Here is a 26,925-nt window from a genome sequence, read left to right on the forward strand (position 1 = left end):
GGGCAGAAGGGCTCTGCAGTGGGACCTTGACCGCCTGCACAGATGGGCAGAGTCCAAGGGGATGGCTTCAATAGCTCCAAGTGCAGGGTGCTGCACTTTGGCCACAACAACCCCATGCAGAGATACAGGCTGGGGTCGGAGTGGCTGGAGAGCAGCCAGACAGAGAGGGATCTGGGGGTGCTGATTGATACCTGCCTGAACATGAGCCAGCAGTGTGCCCAGGTGGCCAAGAGAGCCAGTGGCATCCTGGCCTGCATCAGGAATGGAATGGTCAGCAGGAGCAGGGAGGTCATTCTGCCCCTGTACTCTGCACTGGTTAGACCACACCTTGAGTGCTGTGTTCAGTTCTGGGCCCCCCAGTTTAGGAGGGACATTGAGATGCTTGAGCGTGTCCAGAGAAGGGCGACGAGGCTGGGGAGAGGCCTTGAGCACAGCCCTACGAGGAGAGGCTGAGGGAGCTGGGATTGGTTAGCCTGGAGAAGAGGAGGCTCAGGGGAGACCTCATTGCTGTCTACAACTACCTGAAGGGTGGTTGTGGCCAGGAGGAGGTTGCTCTCTTCTCTCAGGTGGCCAGCACCAGAACAAGAGGACACAGCCTCAGGCTGTGCCAGGGGAGATTTAGGCTGGAGGTGAGGAGAAAGTTCTTCCCTGAGAGAGTCATTGGACACTGGAATGGGCTGCCCGGGGAGGTGGTGGAGTCGCCGTCCCTGGAGCTGTTCAAGGCAGGACTGGACGTGGCACTTGGTGCCATGGTCTGGCCTTGAGCTCTGTGGTAAAGGGTTGGACTTGATGATCTGTGAGGTCTCTTCCAACCTTGCTGATACTGTGATACTGTGACCTACTTGTGTGCAGAGCGGTTACACACCAGAGCTTAGCTCGGGAAAAAGAGGATGGATCAATCACAAAAAACCTTCACAGCACAGCTGGGAACTTGCTGGGTGGAGGAAACTTCCCTCCTGGAGTATGGAACGTCTCCACATACTTTCCTTTTTCCCCTTGGGCAAAGGGAAGATGATTGCTCTGCAAGCAAGTTGACTGCTGTGCTCTCCAGGAATGCAGCCCCCCCCTCACCCAGGCTTCAGTAGTCCAACCTGGCATGTGGCCACAGGGGTCTGCTGTCCCCAGAAAGCCCTGTGCTGTCACCTGGGACCTGGGCACTGCCATCCCAACTGGCTGGAGGTGGAGGAGCAAGTCCCGGCCACAGCACAGCTGCGTGAGTTAGTAACCCACGTCCTCCTCCACGTGTAGTGTCAAGGATCATGGGTTCAGCCTTTCTCTGAAACAGGCAATCTGCTGCTTGCTTTAAAATTAAGCCTGTGCTTAAGTGCTTTATGGGACAGGGGCCAAAATACTCTGTTTCTTAGAGAACTGAGCCTTACATTTTTATATCCATAAGGTTAGCTCAGCCTTTCTGCCAAGCTTCTTCCTTTTTGCCAGGACTGAGTTCAGTGAGGGGTGGGTGCTAACCTCAAGTACAGCAGCCTGGTCACGCTGAAGGCACTTTATACTCAAGAGAAGCCATAAAGCTCACTCATTTTGTTGGTCCTTATCTCTGCAAGGGACATGCAAAGTATCAGGAAGAGTGAGAGTGAGCTTCTCACAGCCAATCTCTGGAAGAAAAGATGATATGTAGATGAAAAAGTAAAAGGAAACAGTACCAAAAGAGGTAGCACAGCAGTGGATAGTTCATGCTTTGAAGGTAGAGATTTCCTTCATACTTCAAAATCTAAAACTCTGAAAGACATAAAAAATGGAAAATGAGGAAGGGCTTGGAAAAAGACTACAGAGGAAAATGCCTACACAGGAGCACCCTTCCAGTCAGCACAAAAGTAGACATTATATTCAGTGGTGTTCCCCAAGGATCAGTGCTGAGCCCAGTCCTGTTCAATATCTTTATTGATGATCTGAATGAGGGGATTGAGTCCAGCATCAGTGAGTTTGCAGATGACACCAAGCTAGGAGCAGCTGTGGAGCTGTTGGAGGGTAGGAGAGCCCTGCAGAGGGTCCTGGCCAGGCTGGATGGGTGGGCAGAGGCCAATGGGATGAGATTGAACAAGGACAAGTGCAGGGTTCTGCACTTTGGCCAAAACAATCCCAAGCAGCACTGCAGGCTGGGGACAGAGTGGCTGAGAGCAGCCAGGAAGAAAGGGACCTGGGGGCACTGGTAGAGAGTAGGCTGAAGATGAGGCAGCAGTGTGCCCAGGTGGGCAGCAGAGCCAATGGCATCCTGGGCTGGCTCAGGAGCAGTGTGGGCAGCAGGACAAGGGAGGTTATTCTTGCCCTGTACTCAACACTGCTCAGGCCACACCTTGAGTGCTGTGTCCAGTTCTGGGCCCCTCAATCAAGAGAGATGTTGAGGTGCTGGAAGGTGTCCAGAGAAGGGCAACAAAGCTGGTGAGGGGCCTGGAACACAAACCCTATGAGGAGAGGCTGAGGGAGCTGGGGGTGTGCAGCCTGCAGAAGAGGAGGCTCAGGGCAGACCTCATTGCTGTCTACTACTACCTGAAGGAACACTGTAGCCAGGTGGGGGGTGGCCTCTTCTCCCAGGCAACCAGAAACAGAACAAGGGGACACAGTCTCGAGTTGTGGCAGGGGAGGTCTAGGCTGGATATTAGGAGGAAGTTGTTGTCAGAGAGAGTGATTGGCATTGGAATGGGCTGCCCAGGGAGGTGGTGGAGTCGCAGTCCCTGGAGGTGTTGAAGCCAAGCCTGGCTGGGGCACTTAGTGCCATGGTCTGGTTGATTGGCTAGGGCTGGGTGCTAGGTTTGACTGGATGATCTTGGAGGTCTCTTCCAACCTGGGTGATTCTATGATTTCTAATCATTACCAATGTATTGATAAGAAGTTACCCTAAAATGACCCTAAACTTTTACACCCAGAGAAAGCCAACTTCAAAAAACAAAGGAAGAAATTGTTCAGTTGAGGAAATGTGTGGGAAAGCCATCTCCACACCACCTTCCCTCCTTTCCCAGCTGGTCAGAAGGGCTGGGTGAGACACCACAGCTGGAAAGGAGGCACTCTGGCTGCTGTGGCCACACTGAGGCCACTGGTATGGGCACGCTGGGAAGAGCAGAACTGGGCTCTGTCCCACACGCCCCACAAGGCTGCACAGCTTTGGGGACTATGAACTCTCAAGAAGTTCTTCTGATTTTATTTCCCTTTACTACTGAAGCAAGTGTACTTCCTTGGACAACTTCTGCTCAGGAATTCATTTAAGAGAAATGGGGAAAACCAATAATGCAAACTAATTTCCTCTCTTAAGGCCTGACTCAAGAAAATCCAGCTGCTACAAAGCAAAAAGGGTCAGAAGGCTCTTGGCAGTAAATGAGCTGAGGCACAGACTTCCTTGGTCTCTCCCTAACCTTCCACCACACGTCTACAAATCGACAGGGAACACTGGAACCACTCAGACCTTACCAGACAAGCTAACATTTTGCTCTGGGCTCCCATCTGTTCACAAAGTAACCCAGACACTGCACAGACCACAGATGCACGGGGTGGGGGGTGCAGTTGGCTGGGTTTGTTACTGGGTTCACGATTGCTTAGCATCCTCACCCAGGCATCTCATCTGAGGAGCAAGTGGGATCTTGAAGGAATTTGACACTAGTATTCCCTTATGTCTTAGCAGATGTTTATCCTCTCAAGACCATCTTTCTACACCACTACACCACTCTGCATTTGGTGTCACTGTAATACTGTTGTATTAGTACACTGCTCAGCCTTAGTTGTCCCCACTGCAGTTTGAGCATTCATAGTGGATGAGAGAAGGAAACAGAGGCTGTCTCGTGACTCTGGCAGACAAGCACTGTTCTAACTTAGAGAGCTGTGCTTAAGTCCCTGTAAGTGCTACACCTTCAGGGTTTCTGATCAGAAATCTGGTGCATGATCTGCAGAGCATTCAGTATTTCCATTACTTTCAGGTGAAGGCTTTTGGTGTCACCCAGGCTGCCAGGTAACGCAGTCCTGAGGCCAAGGAAAACACCTGGCTGCAATTCTGACAGCAGGACCTGTACGTAGATGTCTTCCGTGCTGGGGACTCAACACTACCCTAGGCTGGAGCTGTAATAATGCTAAAGTTTGAGGACGACTGGAATTGACAGAAAAGGAAAATTCATTCTCTGTCTCCTAGTGGGAGGTAAGTGTGACCTTGGTCTCCTCTCAAAGCAAAATATTGGATGTGTTATTAGCATATTGCTGGCAGTTATGAGATTGAGATGAAGACATTGTGGAGTATTGACCTTAGCAGGGACTGTTTGCAGTTCCTTACATAGTTCTGCAGTAATCGGCAGTGGAAAGGCAGGCAGAGAGCTTTTAGCTCTTGCTAACATGAGCTGGTCAGTCTCTGACTCCAATATGGACATCACAGTAGTACTATGTCCTAACATTCAAGGGAGGAAAGTGGAAAAAAGATCCAGCACATACCATCACTGCTGAGAGTTAATTCAAGGGAAACAATCTGAGGTGATGCAAAGCTCCACAAGAGCCTGCAGTGTGAGTGCAGCCCAGACAGCAACCCTGTGCTGGGCTGCAGCAAGAGCAGTGTGGGCAGCAGGGCAAGGGAGGGGATTCTGCCCCTTGGCTCTGCTCTCCTCACACCCCACCTGCACTCCTGGGGGCAGTTCTGCAGCCCCCAGCACAAGAAGGACATGGAAGTGTTGGAGCCAGTCCAGAAGAGGCCACCAAGATGCTGAGAGGGCTGCAGCAGCTCTGCTATGAGGACTGGCTACAAGAGTTGGGGCTCTGCAGCCTGGAGAAGAGAAGGCTTCAAAGAGACCTTGAGTGGCCTTCCAGTATCTGAAGGGGGCTACAGGAAGGCTGGGGAGGGACTATTGACAAGGTCTTGTAATGACAGGACAAGGGGGAATGGGTTTGAAGTGGCAGAGGGGAGATTGAAAGTAGATGTTAGGAAAGGGTTGTTTGCAGTGAGGGTGGTGAGACACTGGCACAAGTTGCCCAGGGAGGTTGTGGCTGCTTCCTCCCTGGAGGTGTTTAAGGCCAGGTAGGATGAGATTCTGGTGGGAGGTGTCCCTGCCAATGGCAGGGGGTTGGAACTGGATGATCTTTGAGGTCACTTCCAACCCAAACTATTCTATGATTCTATATTTAACTTCCAATTCTGTGTGAGTGTTATTTTACTTTCTTAGGGGTAAAATATCTTCTCTGTCCTTTTGCCCTGGGCAACTCATGACTCAAAACCAGGATAAGCCTGTTCTAAACCAAATTACACCTGACTGTAGTATTAAGCAGATACTGAACCATGCATTTCCCCACAGTTCAGAGGAGCATGCCACCGAGATAAGGCAGAGGTAAGAAAATGAGTAGTGTTACTTGGAGATGAAGTCAACCAGCAGACCAGAAGTATGAGAGGAGAGGGGCTGTAATTATGTAAATGTGGGCTGCAGAAAGGCAAAAACTAGAGTGATACTACTGGCTCTGTCCTGTACCATGAGTCAGATTGTCAAAGTTATTCAGAGTGGAAGAGGTGGACATAACAAGAGCAGATAGAAATACAAAAGAAATCAATTGTTTCCTGGTTAGCTGGCACCAGCTCTCCACAAGGAAGTCCATTAGAGAAGGAACATAAACCAACAATGCACAGCTGGGTCCACCACTAGACTGTTTGGCCTCTTGGGATCTTGTTCTGCTCCTACATCACAAGATTTCACTAAATACATTCTGTGGGAAAAAAATTCAGCTTTCAATGCATCATGAACTGCACAAGAGCAGAGCATCCAAGAATGACAACACACTGGGAAAAAAAAGGAGTCTATCAAACCTTACTCACATTGAAAAAACATCTGCCATTTCCAGCTCTGCTGCTCCATCCCAGACCCCACTGAGGCACTCAACTGGGATATATTCTATACAAAAGAGGAATATGGACATAGCAGGTCGAATATGACAACCTGCCCTTAGTCTCTTGCCAGTTTGCTTTGCATCAAAACCTTTGAAATACAAACCTGCTAAGGCAGTTCAGAGCAGAATGCAGCTTGCTCCCCTTCCTGCAAAAGCCTGCAAGGGATGAAACTCAGCTCAAGACAGAGGTTTACTTCTGAACGTGAGTGAGGCTTGACAAATGCATCCAGACACTTGTGAAGCACAAGAGCCTTTTCTACAATGGATCAGCAGGGCTGGACAGTCAGCAGATTTCTTTCCCAGGTGAACCCCACTGTGTTTATTATTTCCTCATGCTTCATCTAGGCATTTCCAATCTGGTTATAAGAGCTGAAGAGGCTGAAAGCATCTGAAGGTGATCTGCACAGACTAAACCCTCACCTCGGCAGGCAGGACTTGGCGCTGCAGTGGTTAAGCTTAGAAGATTTGTACTGGGTAGGATGTGGCCCACAGCAGGACAACATTCTTTGAGCACTTCACAGTGCTGCCATGGATTTCTGGACTAAAAGATTAAAGTTTCAAGGATAAACAGAAAGAGACTTAGGCTTAACCTGCTCTCAAAAACTTACCTGCTGACCTCCCTCTTGTTTTAATGCTTCTTTGGAGCTTGTTGTCAAAACACTTGGTGTTCCAGTGAGCTCTTGGGGTCAGGGAACACTCTCACACATGTGTACCTCCCCCCCTGGGTACAGTTTCAATACTTTATTATAGCTTAAACACTAAAACCATAATGAGAAAGGTGCACTGGGGACCACAATACCTGTGGCTCACATGCTACAGCCACAGAGGGAGAAACTACACTGCTGAGTAAGGTGTGACAAACAGTCCCAAGTAGCTCTGTTGATGGAAGGGCAGGCTGTGCTCAGCCTATCCATGGGCCAGCAGAGCTCCTGAGATGCACAGACAGCAGAGCTGCTCAGCTGCCCTCTCCAGAGGTGGCACAGCCCCTGCTAGGCTGCTGAGCCTGGTGCCGCTCACAGCTCAGCCACCTGTGCTCTCGGCTTGGATGTGCTCAGAGCTCTGTGCCTGTGGCCAGCACGGCCCAGAAGGCTGCACCCAGCAGAACCAAGCCCCTCCCTTGCCTCACACTGTTACATATCCACTTTCCCTACTGCCCCTGTGCACTGCTGGCTTCAGTGTTTACACACCCCCCAGCGAGCAGAGCCTTCATCATCTTCAGCTCCCTCTGCAGCTGGTTGTCCTCTGCAGAGCCTTTCAAGGCCAGTGCTGGCTCCCCACACTGTTTAGCCAACACCACACTCTGGCCTCTGATTGCAGGGATGGTACTTGCAGGCTCTGTTCTCCTTAGATTCCTCACTTGAGAGCTCGCAGACCTTGTGCTCATCTCTGGTAACCTGGCAGCTGTTGGCCTGTTGTAACTTGTAACTGCTGGTCCATCACAGACCAACTCTTTCCTCTTACACCCAGTCACACAGAAGTGTGACACAAGGGCTCATAGAGAAGTGCAGCAATGATTTTTCTCCTGCCTCCATAGAAGGCAGCAGTGCCAAATTTGCTTATCAGAAAAAAAACAAAATGACACAGCAAGGGTGTGTAGAATAACACGAGAACCAAGGGTGAAGTCCATGTATTGAAGCCACGGCAGTGACTCAAAACAAACCATCTCATTAGGTGAAATCTTTACAAAACAGCTTTGGCTAAATCAGAAAGGAAACCAAGGGCTGAAAGCAGAGATGTCTCCCTAAAAGGAACCAGTGGCATCTTTGAAAGTTCTGCTGAGGCCTCAGGTGAGCAAATGAGCATCCTTCAGCAAGAATGGCCCCAGCTTCCTCTTCACTAGCCCGACAGACCTCTGCTCTTCACTTATCTCCCTGTACATCACATTTTCCTGTTGTCTCCTGCCAGTTCAAGACACAAGATATTCCCCATCCTTCAAACTGCAGTCCTGACTCCACTCTGACTACACAGAACAAAGCAGAGACTTGAATATCTGATAAATGGATTTGAAGAATTATTGTGTTTTCTTCTCCTCCTCCTCCTCCTATCCTCCACTTCTTATTAATAGTTCCAGCAGTAAATGTTCTCAAGAGCACACAGCAGCAATTAGGCCCACCTCTGGGAAAACCAAGATTCATGTGTTGTCTTGGCTCACAAGCACATGAGCTCTAAGTCTGCAATAACAGCAACACAAAATTTGATTAGAGAGAATTAAAACTATTTGGTCTCTCAGAAAACAACTACAGGGGATGGTGCAGAGCAGAGCAGGTCTGCAGAGAAACAGAGATGGGAGCCACCAACATATGCACTGAAAAATAAGACCAGAGGCTCTTATCACAGCAAAAAAAAGCTTTGGCAATTGTCCCAGTGACTGCTGGTAGCTCTGATGAAGTGGACAACTGTCAAAACCCTCAGACCCCATCCCTTCTCAAGACACCAGCTCTTTCATGGTGTCTGCAGTTAGTCCTGTATAGAAGCCAACACTTGAGGTAGCTAAGCTGTTGCTTGAAGTCACAGCTAACAAAATTCTGCACCTTTCTTTCTATGCTAATGCTGAACTTTGCTCTGAGCAGAATCTCCTCAAGAGGAAAGAGGTTGCTCAGGGGAAGATCTTCACTTCCTCTGATTAGACCTATGGCTGCATGAAGGAATTGGCTGCTGCATAGGGCTGCAGCCTTAGAAAGCCCAAATCTTTCTCCCTAGGACTGAAGTATCTAAATGAAAAGGCAGGCTCTTCTCCTCCAAATGCAGGCAGAGCAAGCTCAAGAAGCGTACACAGACTATTGCCTTCTGTGGTTCACAGGTGTGCATGAACACTGGAGAAAGAGCTGTGAAGTCAATATTCTGTGCAGATGGACTAGAAGAATAAAAATAACATCAGCACAATTTCACCACAATTAACAGAAGTCTGGAGCAGCACAACAAAACCACCAGGGATTTTCAAGTCCTCTGCAGAAGAGAACAGGAGTGAGTCAACCAGGATCCTGTTTCCAAGCTGTGCCCTGGGTTTGCTCACAGGAGCTGGCTGCTGCAGCCCTGATCCAGTTCAGCTCCGAGCACTGCTCCTGCTGATGCTGCCCAATGTCTTCTTAGCATGTGGCGTTTTCATTGTCAGGTCAAATGTTGGTAGTGACAGTTTTGCCACAATTATTCCAGCTAATGCTGATCTAACTAAATACTGGGGGGAAGATGCAGACAGGAGAGGAAAGGAAGAATTTTCCCTGAGATGGATGAAATATGTCATTTTCCCCAGTGTACAAGCCAGAGTCGCTCTTCTGTGGCAGAAAGTGGCAAGGGAACCAACTTGCTTTTCACTCTAATCTCATTTGTCTATCTACTGTCAGCAGAATGAAGCCTTGCACCCAGACAAGTTACAAAACTGAACCTCTCCTAAGCCAGGCTCATGGTTAAGCCCCTTCAATGAAGCTTCTTGTACTCCAAAGGCCAGAATCTGTCAGGCTTCCTCCAAAGCTAGTGCCACTCTGCCTCCCAGGCCATTTAAATAGTCCTCATGCCTTTTCCTTAAAGACTGAGCTATGGCACAGGACGAGGCAACAGGCTCATATCATGAACCATTTGACAGGCAGGGACATATTTTATGTTTCTCAGATGCTGAATCCACAGTCAAAGCTATTCAGGAAGAAAAAAATCCTTCACTCACAGTTAAGATGGGAGAACTCATATACCTCTTTAGCTGCAGATCCAAGAGATAGGTTAAGCCCTCAAGCAGCTTGTAAAAGAACCCTGCAGCAGTCAGCTTGTGGGGCATTTTTCACAGCTTAAAGGTGAGCAGGGCCATGAAGTAAAATACCTACAAGTTAACAGACCAGTGCCCAAATGTCATGTTGATAAAAATAAGACTGGAGATTATTTACAGAACATTCATTTGGGGGGAAAAAAAAAAAAAACAAAAAACAAAAACAACCAACCAAAATAAACAGTGATCAAGGTTCTTTATAATGCTGAGGCCAATGGGATGAGATTTAACCAGGCCAACTGCAGGGTTCTGCACCTTGGCCACAACAACCCCAAGCAGTGCTATAGGCTGGGGACAGAGTGGCTGGAAAGCAGCCAAGAGGAAAGGGACCTGGGGGTACTGATAGACAGTAAGCTGAAGATGAGCCAGCAGTGTGCCCAGGTGGCCAAGAGAGCCAATGGCATCCTGGCCTGCATCAGGAACACTGTGGCCAGTAGGACCACTCAACACTGCTCAGGCCACACCTTGAGTACTGTGTCCAGTTCTGGGCCCCTCGATTCAAGAGAGATGTTGAGGTGCTGGAAGGTGTCCAGAGAAGGGCAACAAAGCTGGTGAAGGGCCTGGAGCACAAATCCTATGAGGAGAGACTGAGGGAGTTTGGGTTGTTTAGCCTGCAGAAGAGGAGACTCAGAGGTGACCTAATTGCTGTCTACAACTACCTGAAGGGACATTGTAGCCAAGTGGGGGTTAGTATCTTCTCCCAGGCAACCAGCAACAGAAGAAGGGGACACAGCCTCAAGTTGTGCTGGGGGAAGTATAGGCTGGATGTGAGGAGGAAGTTGTTGGCAGAGAGAGTGATTGGCATTGGAATGGGCTGCCCAGGGAGGTGGTGGAGGCACCATCCCTGGAGGTGTTCAAGAGAAGAGTGGCTGAGGCACTTAGTGCCATGGTCTGGTTGACTGGCTAGGGCTGGGTACCAGGTTGGACTGGCTGAGCTTGGAGGTCTCTTCCAACCTGCTTGATCCTATGACTCTATGATCTTACATTCAAAGAAAGGTACCATAGCTAAATACGTACTTTAGGGTGGGTAGATCTCTCTTTTCAAAATCCAGGCTACACTAAATGCAAAATCAGTGAAAAGCTTTCAGAACAAATCTTAAAACACGAAATCAATCTGTGAGCATTCATTGTTTAGACTGTCACATCCTCTGCTGGCAACCAAGCAGTTAAAGCAAAGGAAAAAAAGCCTTAAAAGACTCAAGAGAATTAGCTGTTGCTAAAACAATTTTATGGTCCTTTCCACTTCACTGGAGGTAGTTTGTATGGCTGACTGGAATCTATTCAGTGCTGTCAAACATCTAACACTCCCATAGCTAGACGCCTCACAATGAATAACAAGCAGTCTAGCTGCCAATATGCTAGAGCTGCATTTTTCACCAAGGACTGGACACCAACCCAGCAACACTCTAACTTCATTGTTAGATGCCCTGTTAATTTATAAGACCAAAATTAACCACAACAAACAGAAACGCCAAAATTCCAAAGCACAGCAGCTACGCAAGCCATTGTCTTTAAGAAACCATGACACAGACACTCAGGTTCACTAAAAAAAAACAAAACACACCAAAAAATCCCCAAACAAACAAATAAAACCCCCACCCTGCATATCTATTCCTCTTTTGCAGTTTAACTTGATGTTGAAGTAGAAAATAACGCTCGATTTCAGTACATGACTTAGAGAGTCTGGGCAAGGCTTACAATAGGTGCACAGAAGAGAATGAAAAAGAGTGGAGTAGAAACATGGAGTGAAGCAAACACAGCTCGTTGAAACACTAAGCACATCATCTGTCATCCTGAGTATCATCATTTCCATAAATATTATCCCAACCATTGATTGCCTTGCTCAGTGTTATGCTCCGAGCAAAAACCTGGACTCTTAACCATATTTACGTCCTTCATCTTTCAACTGCAATGATGGTGAAGTGCTGACACCAGAGTCATATTCCAAGTAAAATAAGAGAAAGAGTCAGAGCCAGCACTGACTCTTGGAAATGATGACTGTGCTGTCTCAGTAGGTTTATGATTATGGCTTTGATAGGACTGTTGCTCCATAGCTCCTTCCCTGCCATCAGACCCACGTGGGCACACTCTCCTCTTCGTCCAGCACCAAGTTCAAGTCAAACAGGACACAGATACGATGAGTAAGAGAAGGACATGGAACTGTTGGAGCCAGTCCAGAGGAGGCCACCAACATGATCAGAGGACTGGACCAGCTCTGCTATGAGGACAGGCTACAAGAGTTGGGGCTCTGCAGCCTGGAGAAGAGAAGGCTTTGAGGAGACCTTGGAGTAGCCTTCCAGGATCTGAAGGGGACCTACAGCAAGGCTTGGGAGGGAATATTGACAGGGTCTTGTAATGACAGAACAAGAGCTAATGGGTTTGAAGTGGCAGAGGGGAGATTGAAAGTGGATGTTAGGAAAGGGTTGTTTGCAGTGAGGGGGGTGAGACACTGGCACAGGTTGCCCAGGGAGGTTGTGGAGCACAGAAGCACCCAATGTGCTCTGATCACATTGGGTGCTTCTGTGCTCCACAACCTCCCTGGAGGTGTTCAAGACCAGTTTGGATGAAGTCTTGAGTGACCTGTTCTAGTGGGAGGTGTCCTTGTCTGTGGCAGGAGCTTGGAACTGGCTGAGCTTTGAGGTCCCTTCCAACCTAAACCATTCTGTGATTCTATACTCCAGCAATTTCAACTTCAGTGGGAAACTGGACATCATTCTGACCATACATTTTACACAGGTTACAACTCTGATGTTTGCTTTTTTTCATTATTCTAGTAACATTACACCTGCCTGCAGAATTCCCAGGAACTAACTCCCTAGGAACCAAAAGGTGCTGAAAAATTGCAGAGCCTGTTTGGCAAACAGACTGAAGCAAAGTTGCTGTTCTGAGGAAAAAAAGAGTGATGTCATGCACAGTCCCCTGAGAAAAAAGAAGTTAAATCAATAGTTGAATAAGCTTAGTAAACACAAATAAATGGAGTCACTGTCCCTGGGGGTGTTGAAGAAAAGCCTGGATGAGGCACTTAGTGCCATGGTCTAGATGACTGAATAGGGCTGGGTGCTAGGTTGGACTGGCTGAGCTTGGAGGTCTCTTCCAACCTGATTGATTCTATGATTCTATGTGACATGAATTAGTCTTTTTGAACAAAGTTGATTACCCACACCTTCTAAAAAGACACAGCTTCATTTGCAGGGGTGAAGACAGGCAGTGGGCTGTATGTTATGTGTGCACATGCACTTGCACACGCTCGTCTTAGTCTCTACTGCACTTAACATGGCAGAGGGGCAGGCTTGGCACTCCTGTGGCAGCCAAGGACACTTGCTTCATCAATGACATACTTTTAAGCATCTACTTAAATTGATACAAGTGGTGAATCATCATTTTTGTCAAAATTGAAGTAACAAGGAAACAATGAAATCACAGAAGCAAAGAAAACATCTGGTTGGAAGAGACCTCAAAGATTATCCAGTCCAACCCTCAAGCCAACACCAAGCCATGTCCCTAAGCATCAGGTCCACATGCTGCTTAAACATCTCCAGGGATGGTGACTCCACCACTGCCCTGGGCAGATCATCCCAATGTTTGAGGAGCCTCTCTGTGAAGAACTATTTCCTAATATCCAGCCTGAATCTCCCCTGGTGCTGCCTGAAACCATTCTGTAGGAGGGAAGAGTTGGTCTGTGCTTGATCAGAAGTTCCAACAGGGCAATAATCACATGAGCAGTAGGGAAAGGTGGATGGAACAGGTTCCAAAGTAAAGGAGGAGCTCTGCTCTCCTTCCTTCAGCTTTCTGGGACGTCCTGGCCACATGTCACAGAGTCCTGCATCCATCCATGCCGAGAGCCCAGGGAGCTGTGCCACAGCAGCAGCAGCCTGACCACCATCACGGTGCAGCTCCGCTGGGGACGCCTACCTTAAGGGCTGCCAGCCTTGCCAGCTGCACAGCTCAGGAGCTTGGCTGGTCAGTTGGTGACTATAACCTGCTCTTGGGTCGATAGTTACTCAGCATTCCTTGTCTAAACCTTTCTCTCTATGACTGTAGTATTTGAGTCCTAGGTGTTGGGGCTTTCAGTATGCCTTTCCTGTTATGGTTTTAGTGTTTAAGCTCTAACAAAGTATTGACACTGTGCCCAGAGTACCCATGTGTGAGAGCATTCCCTGGCCCCACAGAACTCACTGGAACAATTTCCTCTAGTCTTGCTGCTTGACACCCTCCTCACTCCAACCTTCTTTCAGGTAGCTGTACTCTTTGGAAATCTATCACCTCCTAGTTATTCTCCCTAACAGAAGATAGTAGCCCTAATGCAAAGTGAATAACAGATAATGACTTTTATTACTACAGTGTTTAGGCCTCTTGCTCTGAAAGCAGGTTACTCTTTCTTGGCTTTCTGCTGGACCTGCTGTCTTTCCTCTCCACACTTGGATAACCTACCAGGCATACCTAATAAGTGAGCACCTATCTGTGAGACTTAGAAGGAACACCAGAATCATGCATGCAAGCAAAATCTCCTAATCACACCCACCTATATATTAGATTAGCAGCATCTCTGGGGCCACAAACACACCCAAATATCTGACATGCTTTCTGCAAACACTTGTGCCACAAGTCTGGGTCAAACAAGTGTATCATGCATATCTTGACTGCAATCAGAGAAACACCCAGTGGTGCCAGGACACCTTAAAGACAGAAGCCTTTGTTAGAAGGCCCCAGAGCACTATCATTCCCAAAAGCTTAATCACAGCAGTTCACCACAAATGGGTCGTTATAATCAGAGCTGGTCGTAGATGAAATGCTGATAAAGAACTACATCCACTGGTATGAAGGTTTAACACACCTTGAGGTTACATGTTTACACAAAACACATGATTTAGGGAAAGCAGAACTCGAACACTGCTCCAACAGGCAGAAAAGAGTGTTTTATCTGACTACAGATTAATGACTTGTTAATAGTGTGGTTAAGTATTATCAGCAAGTCAGCAGTCAGCTGGGAGGTATGATGTGACTTGTGATGGAATGCCTTTGGGTAAGTAGAGACACAGACATCCAAATGAATGATTGCTCCTGAAAAAGCTACTTAAGGCTATAGGAGTTAGGAAAACCAAACTCTTTGCAATGTGTTTAGTCAGATTACATGACAGCTGGATAAGACCCAGTAAATATCTCTCAGAACCAACTCAACTGTAATTATATGGGGGAGTGTACTCCTCCTCCTCTGATAAATATATCTATTTCATTTTAACCTACTTCATATTGACATAAATACCAAATTTCAGGCGGTTCCATTATTACAGATGAGATGATCCTTACCACCAGGAAATCAGACTACTTTTGAGTATCAAGCATCTTCATGGAAGAGAACTGTCATTAACCAACATGGGCCAGAAAGCTCCTTACAACCCCTTAAAGAGCTGTTCACGACTACATGAGCTCTAACTCTCTGGAGGACTTTTGCAACAGATGGGAAAGAGGCAAACGCATTAAACAATTTAGATGATTATTTCCAGAAATACTTCTACAGTACTCAAGTGTCAAAGCACTTTTAAATCAAGCAAATAGCACGTGGCAAGACTTGGAAAGCTGACTACAAGAATTAAATGCTTACAGCCCATGAAATGCACTTGATTCCAGATACACAGTTCCACTGCTCAGTTTTAAAAACTCATTCACGACGGACTGTAAGATGAGAGCAGTGTCCTAATGAGTAGAAAGCCCAAAGGAAGAGAAACAAAGTTTTAATGAAGGCATATTTTCATATGTCTGCCAGCACTGTGAAAACAATTCTTTGAGCTGTTGCACAGAAATGGGTCATTACAAAGTGTGCCTTCATGGCAGTTCACCAGGGTTCTAAACCGTCTCCTCCTGGATCCACAAAGGACTTGAACCTGAGGTACAATCAGGCAACTTGGCTTCATGAGAACAGAACACACAGGGTCATGCCATAGTGCAAGTGACTCTGTCATCTGCAACACACACTACTGAATCACTCCAGTCCCCAAAAAGGGAAAGAAAGAGGTCCCAGGAAACTACAGAGCAGGCAGCCTCACCTCCAGCCCTGGAAAATGATGGAGTGGCTCCTGCTGGAGGGCATCTGGAGGCACTGGGAAGAGAAGAAGGTTACCAGGAGTAGTCAGCATGGATTTACCAAGGGGCAGTCCTGCTTGACTAACCTGAGAGCATTTTATGATGCCATAACTGAATGGGTAGATTCAGGGAGAGCAGTGGATGTAGTCTGCCTTGACCTTAGCAAGGCCTTTGACACCATCTCCCATGACAGTTTAGTGAGCAAGCTGAGGAAGTGTGGGCTGGGAGAGCAGGCAGTGAGGTGAGTTAGGAACTGGTTGCAAGATAGAGTTCAGAGGGTGGTGAGCAATGGTGCCAGGTCCAGCTGGAGAGCTGTGACCAGTGGTGTCCCCCAGGGATCAGTGCTGGGCCCAGTCCTGTTCAACATCTTCATCAATGCCATTGATGAGGGCACAGAGAGACAAAGTCTGCTCAGCAAGTTTGCTGCTGACACCAAGCTGGGAGGCTTGGCTGCCATCCAGAGAGACCTGGGCAGACAGAGCTGGGCACACAGGAACCAGATGAAGTTCAACAAGGACAAGTGCAGAGCCCTGCACCTGGGGAGGCATAACAAACTGCAGTCCTGTGGAGAGGGCCCTGGGGGTCCTGGTGGCTAACAAGTTCCCCATGGCACAGCAATGTGCCCTTGTGGCCAAGAAGGCCAATGGGATCCTGGGGTGTTTTAGGAGGAGTGTGCCCAGCAGATCAAGGGAGGTTCTCCTCCCCCTCTACTCTGCCCTGCTGAGACCTCGTCCTGAATACTGTGTTCAGTTTTGGGCTCCCCATTTGAAGAGAGACAGAGATCTGCTGGAGAGGGTCCAGCAGAGGGCTATGAGGATGACAGGGCACTGGAGGGCATGGCTGATGAGGAGAGGCTGAGGGACCTGGGGCTGCTTAGTCTGGAGAAGAGAAGACTGAGAGGGGATTTGATAAATGTTTATAACTATCTGAGGGCTGCCAGGAGTGGGAGGGACAGGCTCTGCTCACTGCTCCCTGGGATAGGCCAAGGAGCAATGGGTGTAAGTTGCAGCAGAAGAGGTTCTGCCTCAACACAAGGGGGAACTTCTTTACTGTGAGGGTCCCACTGGCACAGGCTGCCCAGAGAGGTTGTGGAGTCTCCTTCTCTGGAGCCTTTCAAGGCCTGTCTGGATGTGTTCCTCTGTGCTCTGTGTTAGATAGGATTGCCCTGCTCTGGCAGGGGAGCTGGACTTGATGATCTCCTTGGGTCCCTTCCAACACCTAACATCTTGTGAGCCTGTGATCAGACAGCTTCAACAGAGCAACAATTCCAGCTTCTTCAAGGTCATTTACAGATACCTCAATGCAGGCAGGCATTTCTTCCATTTTCTATTTTCAGAGAAAGTTCTCTGCCAAGTGCTGAGAGAAAGCCAAATGCTATCTGAAATAACATTTCCAGTGTGAATATTCCACGGCACAGCTTCCCTTGCATGTTTTTACAGTTATTCTAAGCAACCTACCTACAAGGAACTGCATATAATGCTTTAACCTCTGCTAAGTACAGTTCTTACACTTATTGACAGCTGGTGTTGATCATTTGAACTGAAAAACCTGCAGGAAGGATGCACCTGAGTTCAGCTCTGAGTGTTCTCCAAAAGCTCCAGGAGTGGTTTATGGTGCTGCTCGGTGTCGTTCATCAAGCAGTTCATTACTGGCTGGCAGAAACTCTTTGTTGCTGTGAACTCGCTCAGCACAAAGTTGTTTTGTTCCCCTTACTGCCATTTCCTTTTCAGATTTGTAAGCTTACTGGGCATCAATCTCCTGCTGCTGGAAGCTTGGCAGTCTGTGCTCTAAGCTTTTGTTTTCCTAAAGGTGACCATTTTAATGGGTCTCAGGTCTTTCATTTCTCAGGAGTTTGTTCAATCTTTCATTCCTAATAACTGCAGACCACCTAAATTATTTTCTGTAAGCCTTCCACACATAGCTCAATTTTCATCAGAAAAGGGATGGCAAGATTCTATTTTTTTTTCTTCCAAAGGCCACCCCCTGTAAATTTTGGCTTAAGCCCATCACAGTACTGAGGGCATTCCAGGAAAGGCTGAATCTGGTCTTCTGCAGGCAGATGCCCCTTTCCATCCTTAATTTGAACCTAGCAAATACCTACATAGTCTGCTTGCTCAGTACACCAAAGGCATTATGTGCTGCTTCTGAGGAGTGATTATTTGTCCCACTTACTAAATTCCAATTTGCTGTTAATTTGATGTCATTTTCCTCTACAGCTCCCAATGACATCCCTAATTGCAACCAACCATAGCAGCAGCAGTTGGACAGGCACAGAGGCCTAACTCCTTTCTCTGTCATCTCTTCAATGTCACAAACAACAGCCACTGCTCCAAGTGGAAGCTTCTCGTGCCTGCCTTGCATTTCTGAGCAACACAGGAACACCACTTGGATCATCTGCCAAAACCAAGCTCTCATTACAACCTTAACCCAACCTCCTTTAACACAAACTCTGTATTTGCTGGGACCTATCCTTCTCCTTGATGTCTTCACCACTTATGAAAGACTGCCATTGATTTCTCTGGCACTTTTATCAGCCTTTTTTCTTCTTACAATCACTAATTCTGTTCTTCCTGACACCCCTGAAATGCCTAGTATTGTGCAACTTGAACACAGAATCATAGAATGGTCTAGGTTGGAAGGAACCTTAAGGATCACCCAGCTCCAACCCCCTGCTGTAGGCAGGGACACCTCCCACTAGAACAGGTTGCTCAAGGCCTCATTGAATCATAGAATCAACTAGGTTGGAAGAGACCTCCAAGATCATCCAGTCCAACCTATCCAACCTCATCCAGCCCAACCTATCAAACCTCATCCAACCTGGCCAGGGAGGAAGCATCCACAACCTCCCTGGACAACCTGTGCCAGTGTCTCACCACCCTCACTGTCAAGAACTTCCTCCCAACATCTAGTTTCAATCTCCCCTCTGCCAGTTCAAACCCATTCCCCCTAGACCTGTCACTACAAGACCTTGTCAATAGTCCCTCCCCAGCCTTCCTGTAGCCCACTTCAGATACTGGAAGGCCACTATAAGTTCTCCTCAAATCCTCTTCTCCAGACTGAAGAGCCCCAGCTCTTGCAGCCTGTCCTCCAACCCCTAGCATCCTGTGAGCCTATGATCAGACAGCTTCAACAGAGCAACAATTCCAGCCTCTTCAAGGTCCCCTCCTCCTGTGTTTCTCCTGCCTCCATAACTTCCCAAAAATTTGTTTTTCTATCACTTGTTTCTTCACCTTTCTCACATTCCCAGGTAAGCTTGTCCCCAAGAAGTTAATCGGCTCAAAGCACAGATATTTCTGCTTTCTTCTAATGCTTAATCTCTGATCCTATCTGATTTCCATAACCCTTCTCTATTAATAAGCCTCTTTTAGCTTTTGCTTTTATTATGATCAAGAAACACAACACACAGGACTTTGGTCCTACATCACAGCTGGCCATTCTAAAAATACTCTGTGGCTTTTTACATTCTCCTTTAACACTTTCAGCCATTACAACATTAATAACCAGTACTTCATGCTCATAAACTCCATGCAGCAGGAACATTCCAAGTATTTCTGTGGGCAAGCAGGCTTCACATGAAGCCACATGCAGGGCAGAAGTTGTAGCAATACCTGGGGTAAGTGCTTAAAGAAAGAATGAGCAATTATGTGTTCAAATTCTGTGGAACTGAAGTGGAATTCAGACCATGAAACATTCCTTCTTTGAAAACCTACTTTGAAAACTCTGCTTTGCCCTTGACAAATGAAGCCCCAAGACAAAGCAACATAAGCAGTACAGGATTTGTCTGCTGTAAAGAGGCTATTTCTGTGTCCTCACTACCCTTTGAACTGAAGCATAAGGAAATGCACCAGATAGGAGGGTTGGCAGCCTTAATACAGCTTGCTGCTGAAACATGACTCAAGGGCTGCAACTGATACACCTCCCAGACAGCGCTGTGTGCATTGTGGAATGAGTGACAAATCATCTCCAGAGGCCCAGAGGGCACCTGGAATCACAGTCTACCAGCTTGGGCAAATGCATCTTACATGCTTAGATAGTCCAGCAAACTGAAGAGCCATCTTTTTGCTGTTGGACTTCAGAACACTTCTCTGACACAGTGAAATGCCATATTCGCTTCCACAGGCAGGCAGATGAAATTCTGTGCACTCATGTCTGGCAAAACAGGCAGGAAATCTGCATCTGGAGAAGGCACTGACTCTCGAGCTCCATCTTGTCCAGCAGAAACCCACCCTGCAAATGATCAGTGCCTTTCAGATCCAGACCAGGAGAAAAAAAACAGTGCTGCTCTGCAAGCCAGACAGCCAAGCTCCACTGAAGGTCGAAACTGCAGCACTGAGCTGTGATCCATATCCATAGGTCATGAAGCTGGGCAGATTCTAACCATTTCTCATCGAAGAGAACTCTTCCCTACTCTGTTTCCAATACCTGTCCCCACGCATGTCCTCCTGCCTGCTAGAGGCAGACTGCAGGCCAGGTCCTCCATAGCCTGACTCAAGCAACTGGAACAGCACCTCACTGGGACCTGAGTACAGGCACAGACTGCATGTGCTACACCACCCAGTGATAAACTTCCCCAGCCATCTGTGTTTCAAAGCTGCCTCCTCCATGAATTTCAGTTGAAAGCATTTTACTTCCACTCTGAATAAATATATATATATATAGCGAATGAAGAATGATGCACCCTTTACAATATAGAATCATAGAAGCAACCAGGTTGGAAGAGACCTCCAAGCTCAGCCAGTCCAGCCTAGCACCCAGCCCTAGCCAATCAACCAGACCATGGCACTAAGTGCCTCAGCCAGGCTTTGCTTCAACACCTCCAGGCACGGCCACTCCACCACCTCCCTGTGCAGCCCATTCCAATGCCAATCACTCTCTCTACCAACAACTTCTTCCTAACATCCAGCCTAGACCTCCCCTGGCACAACCTGAGACTGTGTCCCCTTCTTCTGTGCTAATGGTAGACTGAATACCTGGGAAATGAGAGCAGCTTTAAACAGAAAAAGGAGGAAAAAAGTCTCCAAATGCTGTGAGGGAGCTAACTTGGTGTCTGTAGCTGGCACCAAGCAGCAGTCAGGGCCCTTACCAATAGGAAAGGCAATTAGATTCCAATAGACAAACCAGAAGGTAATGATGCTGACTGCTGATGCTGCAGCCCGTGGCTGCCCCGCATTAGGTTAAGTAAGCTGGCTGTCAGCCAGTATCATTGAACAAATGGCATGGCAGAGGCTGCAGCTATCTGAGGAGAGATTTCTAATATCTTAGAGGTGACCTTTCATACATGTGATGCCAGCAAAGTGAGCAACTCTCTTGGTTATAATGCAGAAGATCAGCAGAGGCCAGTCCATGCACTCTTCACACAAACAGCATGCATTTATTTTTTCACATTTATAAGCACTCTAAGAGCTTTACTGGTTTATTTCACCCCTTCCCCTCGATTTAAAGCAGACATAATCTAACTTTCCATTACTCATTATCATCCAGGCAGGCGACAAGCTAAACAACTCTAATTTTCAGTCACACTGTCTATTAAAAAATATGAAATGTTTCCTAAAAGAGCAGGTGCATTAATTAAGGTTGCCCCAGGATAAATGGAAATTATGAGGAGTGCTCTCCTTTCCTGAATGCATTTTCCATAGATTATTTGTAATTGAATAAAGCCAATTACAGCATTTGCAATGGCAACTGTACATAAGCTAACCACTCCCACTCCTGCAGAAGCTGAGCAGCGTGCCACCTGAACACAAAAAGGTCTCTGTCTTTCTGGAGGGGAAAGAGAAGGTATCTTCTTTACTGAAATCAATTTCCTGGTAGTAAAATGGACCAGCAAATACACTGGGTACAAACCTCAGTGCGGCCCAGAAGGGCTCTGGTGTGACTGAACATCAGACCCCTGGATTCCAAGAAGCCATGCCACAGACGGAAACACTCAAGCTGAGGACTGAACTCCTTTCCCTTCCTTCAGAGAGGAAATATGGCTTAATTAGGCTCCATTTGCTAAGTAACAGCTATCCTCTGTAACTAATCAGCACTGCTTTAAATCAGTATCAAATAGTGGAGTATGCTCTGGCTGCAAAACATGATCTTACCCCTACTGACAAAGCCTGAAGACTGAGGGTAACCCAGACTGCCATTCAGGCTTTACTTCAAACAGCAATCATCCTTTGCTATCCTGCAAAGCCTAAGACACAATCCATATGTGTAGAGATTTCACTAGTGAGAGGAAACAAAGACAATCCAAAGCTAACTCAGTGGGGGAAAGACTCAATGCAGTTTCAAACACACAGCACTGTCTGGGTTCCTCCTGAGTAGAAGGGAAATGTTTAAAGTCACTGCTAAGGAACTAAGAAAGACCCAAGTAAAATTATTTCAGTAATCACCAAAGAAAATCCTCAGCCTGAAAGACACTTCCACCTAGAATTTCTACTTTCCAATCAGCTAAAAGCAACATACTTTTGGAGATAATCTGTAATGATCTGATATTTACCTGGATTGTGAACTTTACCCTGCCAATAAGCCAAGCAAGTGCCTATCAACTACAAGAAAGGCTGACAGAGCACCGGAACAGGCTGTCCGGAGAGGTTATGGAGTCTCCTTCACTGGAGACATTCAAAACCTACCTGGATGTGTTGCTGTGTGACCTACTCTAGCTGATCCTGCTCTGGCAAGGGGCTGGACTAGATGATCTTTTGAGGTTTCTTCCAGCCCCTACCATTCCATGACTCTGTGTGAAATGCTGTGCAGAATTGCATTTTAGCATCTTTTACATGCTGCATATATTGCAGCAAACCTCTGCCAGGCTATTTTTGCTGCTAGCAGCCAGAAAGCTTTACACTATGAAACCACATGATGATTTAAGAGGTATCTATCTATAGCCAGACAAAACTGCTATGTCATAATAGCACATTTTGATTTTCATTTCCCTTCTAGACTCCTGGAAATAACACCTGAGTGAAAATGCAAGCAGATAGAAGAGCACTGCTCATTACATGTTCCAGGTTTAACACCGCTTTGTGAGACACACTGTGACAGTAGCGACCAAACCTTAGCTCTGTAAAGACCTGCTGTTAGAACACACAATCACACCATTTTCAGGCCTGGAAGGGACCTCAGGGATCATCTAGCTCCAGTCCCCTGCCATGGGCAGGGGCAACTTACACTACATCAGGTTGCTCAGAGCCCCATCCAGCCTGGCCTTAAAAACTTCCAGGGATGGGGCTTCTACCACCTCCCTGGGTAACCTGCCCCAGTGTCTCAGCACCCAGGAGCTGACATTCTGCAATGCCACAGGCGTTTCTGCCTGCTGTAGAGCATACAAGAACCTAACACATCTTATCCTTCTTTTTCATGTTTGTTCTTGGGCTTTGGATCAACCAGCAGGCACAAGACTCACTGATGGGCAAGAAAGGTGAATCTGAAGCAATGGGAACTGAGTCTACCACAGATATCAAGTGAGTATTTTTGTCAGAGTACTCACAGTCTCACAGTATCACCAAGGTTGGAAGAGACCTCATAGATCATCAAGTCCAACCCTTTACCATAGAGCTCAAGGCCAGACCATGGCACCAAGTGCCATGTCCAACCTTGCCTTGAACTGCCACAGGGACGACGACTCCACCACCTCCCCAGGCAGCCCATTCCAGTGTCCAATGACTCTCTCAGGGAAGAACTTTCTCCTCACCTCCAGCCTAAATTTCCCCTGGTGCAGCCTGAGGCTGTGTCCTCTTGTTCTGGTGCTGGCCACCTGAGAGAAGAGAGCAACCTCCCCCTGGCCACAACCACCCCTCAGGTAGTTGTAGACAGCGGTTGGGGATTTTTCTCATCTACATGCTACACTGACTCAAGGTTATGTGCTGTAAATTGGAGAGAACTTTGATATTAAGCACCCTGGAAGGTTACAAGCATACAGGCACATTTTTATCCTAATAAATACTTTCTCTAGTTTTGAATGCCCTCTGCCAGAGCTTCTTTATGCAGGCTTTTGGAAGCATTTCTTTCTCTTCTCTAATGTAGTTAGCTGAGTCCAGCACAGGAATTAAGTTTTTAGATCTTTGCATTTCCTTCCCATTTGTTCCCTGCAAAAACTCCTTTTCTTTCAAGACAAGGCAGATCTATCTACATTTGTTGGTCTTTACCCTGCTTAAGACCACATGGCTACATTTTTCTTCAATGACAGTCACTTTGCACTTCATACAGATGTAGTCAGCAGCATTCGTCATTTTAATGCTTCCAGCTCTAATCTCCAACACCTTGAGAGAACACCTACCAGTCATATGCTACTACTACAGTTCTACCATCCTACTACTGTCTTCCTTAGCCTACCACTCAGAAAGATGGACCCACTAAGTGTATCCCTTAGATAAGTAAATGCCACTTAGAAAAATGGACCCACTAAGCGTATCCCTCAGATAAGTAAATGCTGTCATGCAAGTTTGGTTTTTTTCATGCTCTTCCTGGCTTTTGTATGAGAAGTGTACTCATCACAGACCTACACTACCTTCCTGATGTCTCAGTCAACACAAAAATAAAGGGATTGTAAAACTAGGAAAGTTAATCCCTTTGCCTTTGCTTAGAAATCTACTTTTCTAGCCCCTTCAACTAATTCCTGTGGAATATATGCACATACTGCACATACCACAAACACTCACGTGCCAGGGAAATGTTGCTCCTACAGGATCAGGACTATGGAATTACATTGTCAACATCAAGTAGAACAATTTTTTGTTTAGAAAATTCTGCAGACAAGCCAGAGCCACCTGATTTACAGGACTGCTACTGGAGGAACAAACTTTCCCCCCACCCCGACCCTTTCAATTCGAAGCAGACTCTATGGAACCCCATCATAATTATCTGTCGTGTTTTCATGGACCATTAAACAAAGATCTAGCTGAAGACTAAAAACTGATGCAAAAGCAACACCAACTTGTTTAAATGTTTATTTGTCAGATAATGAAAGCAATAAATGGGAGTAGAGGATAATTAGAGAGCACTTACTGTAGCGGAAAGCTGCGGTCCGTTCAGCTGTGCGTGCAGGATGGCTTCATTGACGGAGTTCCGGATTCCCATCAGTGCAATTTCCAGATCGTGCGAGGCAGCCATTTCACTAGTCAGATACTCCAGCGTGGAGATATACTCCCTCCACTGTGCATCCAGTTCTGAGACACTGGCCAAGCAGCCCCTCATCACATTCAGACAATATCCGACACAGGGTCTGATGAGCGTCAGGCCCTGGCAGTGTGGGCAGTACTGCATCTTCACTAGAGCTCTGCTACATTCCTTGGTGAGAGCCGCATGTTCAGTAGTATTTATCACTTCAATGCCCAGACCCAGGGCCTGGCTGAGCATCCGACTTGCCCAAAGAGATTTTGACAGCTCTGTAACCACAGCCTTAGAATAGCGTCCAAAAGGATTTATGTCTTGCCTTGTAAGCCGCAGACACTCCGCATAGTCCTCTGATAAATCTGTAATTCCTGGGTTTATTAGCCGGCTGTACACCAGAGGGAAGAGGCTGTCAAAGAACCGTAACACCGCACTTTCCACTGTAGTCTCCGCGCCCAGAATGTAGAGAGAGATGTCTGTAAAAAGCTCTTTAACAGGCTCTGCTGCCTCTTTTGCCATAGGTCTGTAAGCTGTCTCAAAAAGGGAACTCGTGTGGTTTTCAGCAAAGCGAAGCAAAGACTCAAAGGCCTCTGAAAGAGGGGCAGGGGAGAGAAAGAACCAGTCAGTCACAGGACTAACATCGTCCCAAACAGCAGCATCAACACTTATGTGATATCTGCAATGTAGACATACTAACAGTTAACACAGCATCAACAGTTATGTGATATCTGCAATGTAGACATACTAACAGTTAACACAGTATCAATAGTTATGTGATATCTGCAATGCAGACATACTAACAGTTAACACAGTATCAATAGTTATGTGATATCTGCAATGCAGACATACTAACAGTTAACACAACATCAACAATTATGTGATATCTGCAATGTAGACATACTAACAGTTAACACAGCATCAATAGTTATGTGATATCTGCCATGTAGACATACTAACAGCTAATGCAGCATCATTAGTTATGTGATATCTGCCATGTAAACATACTAACAGTTAACGCAGCATCAATAGTTATGTGATATCTGCCATGTAAACATACTAACAGTTAACTCAGCATCAATAGTTATGTGATATCTGCCATGTAGACATACTAACAGTTAACGCAGCATCAATAGTTATGTGATATCTGCCATGTAAACATACTAACAGTTAACTCAGCATCAATAGTTATGTGATATCTGCCATGTAAACATACTAACAGTTAACTCAGCATCAATAGTTATGTGATATCTGCCATGTAAACATACTAACAGTTAACGCAGCATCAATAGTTATGTGATATCTGCCATGTAAACATACTAACAGTTAACTCAGCATCAATAGTTATGTGATATCTGCCATGTAGACATACTAACAGTTAACACAGCTTCAATAGTTATGTGATATCTGCCATGTAAACATACTAACAGTTAACGCAGCATCAATAGTTATGTGATATCTGCCATGTAAACATACTAACAGTTAACTCAGCATCAATAGTTATGTGATATCTGCCATGTAGACATACTAACAGTTAACACAGCATCAATAGTTATGTGATATCTGCCATGTAAACATACTAACAGTTAACTCAGAATCAATAGTTATGTGATATCTGCCATGTAAACATACTAACAGTCAACACAGTATCAATAGTTATGTGATATCTGCCATGTAAACATACTAACAGTTAACTCAGCATCAATAGTTATGTGATATCTGCCATGTAAACATACTAACAGTTAACTCAGCATCAATAGTTATGTGATATCTGCCATGTAAACATACTAACAGTCAACACAGCATCAATAGTTATGTGATATCTGCAGTGTAGACATACTAACAGCTAATGCAGCATCAATAGTTATTTGATATCTGCAATGTAGACATACTAACAGTTGATGCAGCTTCCATCAGCAACATGACTGAAAATACACCTAAATGTTACCCGTGCACAATAAAGGCAACATATAATAGACAAGTGTTTCCTTTAAAAAGTAGCAATCCAAATGGCCATGTTCTCACTAGCTAAAGCCTGACCCAAACACTAGAGGTCAATGAAGGACTTAGAGAGACTCCAATGAGTACAGGCAGCATCTCTGTAAAATGGCTTCTATAACCAACCCTGCATTCGGGCAGCT

The 26,925-nt window shown here is 46.4% G+C and overlaps 1 protein-coding gene across 7 annotated transcripts in view; it reads right to left on the minus strand.

Moving 5' to 3' along the window:
* The window catches only part of LOC135187052 (glypican-5-like), a 620,448-nt gene that overhangs the window by 463,552 nt on the left and 129,971 nt on the right, over window positions 1–26,925 (minus strand). For all 7 annotated transcript variants that reach the window (XM_064165391.1, XM_064165390.1, XM_064165389.1 and 4 more), the window contains one exon: window positions 24,683–25,377. In XM_064165391.1, coding sequence (XP_064021461.1) covers window positions 24,683–25,377 — 695 coding nt within the window. The remainder of the gene's footprint in view (window positions 1–24,682; window positions 25,378–26,925) is intronic.

This window comes from Pogoniulus pusillus, chromosome 26, assembly GCF_015220805.1.
Source record: "Pogoniulus pusillus isolate bPogPus1 chromosome 26, bPogPus1.pri, whole genome shotgun sequence".
NCBI classification, from domain to species: Eukaryota; Metazoa; Chordata; class Aves; order Piciformes; family Lybiidae; genus Pogoniulus; species Pogoniulus pusillus.